This window comes from Triticum dicoccoides, chromosome 2B, assembly GCF_002162155.2.
Source record: "Triticum dicoccoides isolate Atlit2015 ecotype Zavitan chromosome 2B, WEW_v2.0, whole genome shotgun sequence".
NCBI classification, from domain to species: domain Eukaryota; kingdom Viridiplantae; phylum Streptophyta; class Magnoliopsida; order Poales; family Poaceae; genus Triticum; species Triticum dicoccoides.
The window spans coordinates 309,552,957-309,556,438 of NC_041383.1; the positions used below are offsets into that span (position 1 = coordinate 309,552,957).

The 3,482-nt window shown below is 48.3% G+C and overlaps 1 protein-coding gene across 2 annotated transcripts in view; it reads left to right on the forward strand.

The window, feature by feature from the left end:
• Positions 1-1,388, forward strand: part of LOC119363589 (nuclear pore complex protein NUP54-like) — a 14,136-nt gene extending 12,748 nt beyond the window's left edge. For both annotated transcript variants that reach the window (XM_037628969.1, XM_037628970.1), the window contains 5 exons: positions 105-170; positions 246-332; positions 442-543; positions 623-772; positions 857-1,388. In XM_037628969.1, coding sequence (XP_037484866.1) covers positions 105-170; positions 246-332; positions 442-543; positions 623-772; positions 857-1,000 — 549 coding nt within the window. In that variant the 3' untranslated portion in view covers positions 1,001-1,388. The remainder of the gene's footprint in view (positions 1-104; positions 171-245; positions 333-441; positions 544-622; positions 773-856) is intronic.
• Positions 1,389-3,482: the final 2,094 nt, after the last annotated feature.

Here is a 3,482-nt window from a genome sequence, read left to right on the forward strand (position 1 = left end):
TCTCTGTGTTCAAAACTAAAAAAGTTCGTACTCTTCACAGTAATATTGTTTGGTGGGTTGTTGACATTTGACAAGATCTGTTAGCCCTGTTTCCTTCTGTGCAGCTCCAAGATGAAGTTCTTGTTTCAGATACTGAAAGATTGAGCATGACCCACTCCAATGTTAAGAAGGTATAATCATATCGTGGCATTTTCATTTATTTGTCCAGGAATCAATATCTTGCATAAAAAAAGACTCAATTGTAGCTGCAAAGACATTTCCAAGCTGACACATATCCCTGGATCCAACGGTTGAAGCATCAAGAGCTTGTTATTGAGAGGCGCCTCCTAAGGGTGATATTTCTTCTCCTTTTTTCATAACTTAAAATGTGCATAGGAAATGCAAATTCATTATTCATGTCTTGTATCTGACCGTTATATATTTTTTGAACTCCTGATAAAGATCATGAGAATAGTGGAGGCATTGGAAAACCGGGGTTTCCGTGTTCCGTTAATGAAAGAGGAAGCTGATTTATATGAAAGATTGGTTGCTATAATAAAGCAGGTTAGTTTTCTTTTTCCTGTCTATTAGTTCTGCATTTGGTTGATTATGGATTTTGATTATTTGAATCTTCTGTAAACAGATAAAAGGAACCAGCGGTGATCTGTCGAAGAGAGCTTATAATCTTCTTTCAACTTCACGTGTTCTTGCAAGCACCGGCTGCGCTAGTGGTCCCATCTATATTCCGAGTTCAACCAAAGTCGATAAGCAGAATGTTACCGAGCTTCTTGAGGTAAGGGCGGGTTTTAATCTTTGTCTGTCCATTTTTATGGCCTTGTGTTCTGTCAAGTTGAGAATTTTTAACTGCACAAAATAGGCATTGCAACAGCAGACCGAAGCAGTTGGGAAGTTAGGCAATGTATTAAAAAGGGATACCAGGGACGTGGAAATTGTACTTTCGGAAGACACGGATATGGAAGAAGACAGTTCCGGGAGAAGGGCATTCAAGATGCAAAACTGAAGCATGGTCTCCATTTTAGGTTCCTGTAAGCAGAGGAAGATCCGTCTTATCATCAAGGGCCGGAGCCTCCAGTTGATGGGATTGTGTTGTCTGGAGTCTAGATGAACTTTGATCTTAACTGTTGCTATCGTCAAGCCAAAATGAGAAATCGATTTGAGCATCTGTCTTGAAATAACCATGCTCCTCGGATAGTTCAGAGAATTCCTCTTTTGGCGCTTTCTTGAATTTGCTTTCCTATTCTGCCCAATATAAGAATTTCTTCCCTATTTGACACTAAGTGCAAATTTTCTTCCTATGTGACACTTTCGTCCATTTTAACTAGTGAAGGTGTCAGGTGACATGAAAAGACCATTTTCCCCATATATTGTAATACAACGCTAAAAGAATAGACCGCTGGTTTGACTGAACCGGTTTACCGTCTCTTCGAGCCTTGATTGGGTTTGACTCTTCTTGAAGGTCCACTACGTGGGGCTGCTGGCCTGCTGCTCTTGTTGTGCCGGCACAGAGGCGGCTGAGACTGCCCATAGTGGCAGTAAGAGCATCTCCAGCCGTTCGGCTCCCCAGGGCGCCGAAAAAGGGCGGTCTGGGGGGTGAGCCGACGATAAACTCGGCGTTGGGGGCGGTTCGGCACCCAGCCGTCGCCCTCAGGGCGCCTGGCCTGGGGGTGAGCCGATGATAAACTCGGCGCTGGGGCGGTTCGGCACCCAGCCGTTGCCTCCAGGCGTCGATTTCAGCCCAGTGTTCGGTTCAATTATGTCCAAAAACGGCCCGATATCTGCGTGAATTGACCCATATTCGGCGCGGTTCGGCGTGTTTAGGCGTGAATTTTCGCATACAAATAAAAATCAATTAGTTCGTCACTATAGTTCGACGTGTTTCATCACAAAAATCAAATAGTTCAACAAATAGTTCAATACAAATTATATAGTTTAACAAATAAAAACTCAAGTTTCATCACACATCATTCTCGGCATCGCCCTTGAGCCTCCATAGGTGCTCCATCAGATCGTGTTGCAGTTCTTCATGCACCTGTGGGTCTCGGATCACCTGACGCATATTGAGGTAGTTAGTCCAGTTTGCTGGTAGCTGGTGATCAATTTGGGCAAGAGGACCCTACTTGTAATATGGTTCAGTGTCAAACACTGGCTCTTCCTGCTCGCTCTCAATGATCATGTTGTGCAAGATGACACAACAAGTCATGATCTCCCACATTTGATCTTTCGACCAGGTCAGAGCAGGGAACCGGACAACAGCAAATCGAGATTGGAGCACACCAAATGCCCGCTTGACATCCTTCCTGCAAGCCTCCTGAACCTTTGCAAACCAGGCGTTATTGCCTCCTGGCATAGGGTTTGAGATGTACTTCACAAATGTCGACCATCTCGGATAGATGCCATCAGCTAGATAGTACCCCTTGTTGTACTGCCGCCCATTGACCCTGAAGTTCACTGGAGGAGAATGACCTTCAACAAGCTTGGCAAAGACTGGGGAGCACTGCAGGACGTTGATATCATTGTGAGTTCCTGGCATCCCAAAGAAAGAGTGCCAAATCCAGAGGTCCTGTGTGGCCACTGCCTCAAGTACCACACTGCAACCGCTTTTGGCGCCTTTGTACAACCCCTGCCAAGCAAATGGATAGTTCTTCCATTTCCAATGCATGCAGTCGATGGTTTCAAGCATCCCAGGAAATCCTCTTGCTTCATTCTGTGCTAGGATCCGAGCAGTGTCTTCCGCATTGGGTGTTCGCAAGTATTGCGGTCCAAACACTGCCATCACTACCCTGCAGAACTTGTAGAAACACTCAATGGTGGTGGACTCGGCCATGCGCCCATAGTCGTCGAGTGAATCACCGGGAGCTCCGTATGCAAGCATCCTCATAGCTGTCGTGCACTTCTGGATCGAGGTAAATCCAAGTGTGCCGGGGCAATCCATCTTGCACTTGAAGTAGCTGTCGAACTCCCGGATGGAATTCACAATCCTGGGGAAAAGCTTTCGGCTCATCCGATAACGGCGCCGAAATGTTTTCTTACCGTGCAATTGAGCGTCGGCGAAGTAGTCTGAGTAGAGCATGCAGTAGCCTTCCAGACGATGCCGGTTCTTTGCTTTCACCTGCCCAAGCGCCGAGCCACCTCGCCGCGGCTTTTCACTGCTCGCGAGCAGGCCGGCGAGGGCGGCGAGCACCATGAGATGCTCCTGCTCCTGGACGTCGGCTTCGACTTCCTCCTCCAGCAACGCCGTGAGCTCCTCCTCATCTTCGGAGTCCATCGCCGGCCCGAGCAATTCACCGAACACCTTGCGGGCGAGGTGGGCGCAAGCCCGCCGGTGTACAGGCCCTGCGCGGCCGAAACGCCGGAAAAGGTGCCCGGACGACGGCGAAGAGGCTGCCTCGGCGAAACCCCTTCTTTTTCCTGGCGGGAGATGGTCTACCTAGCTGCGGTGGGCTGTGGACGGCGCCGGGAACGTCAGGGTGGCGCAGGGTGGC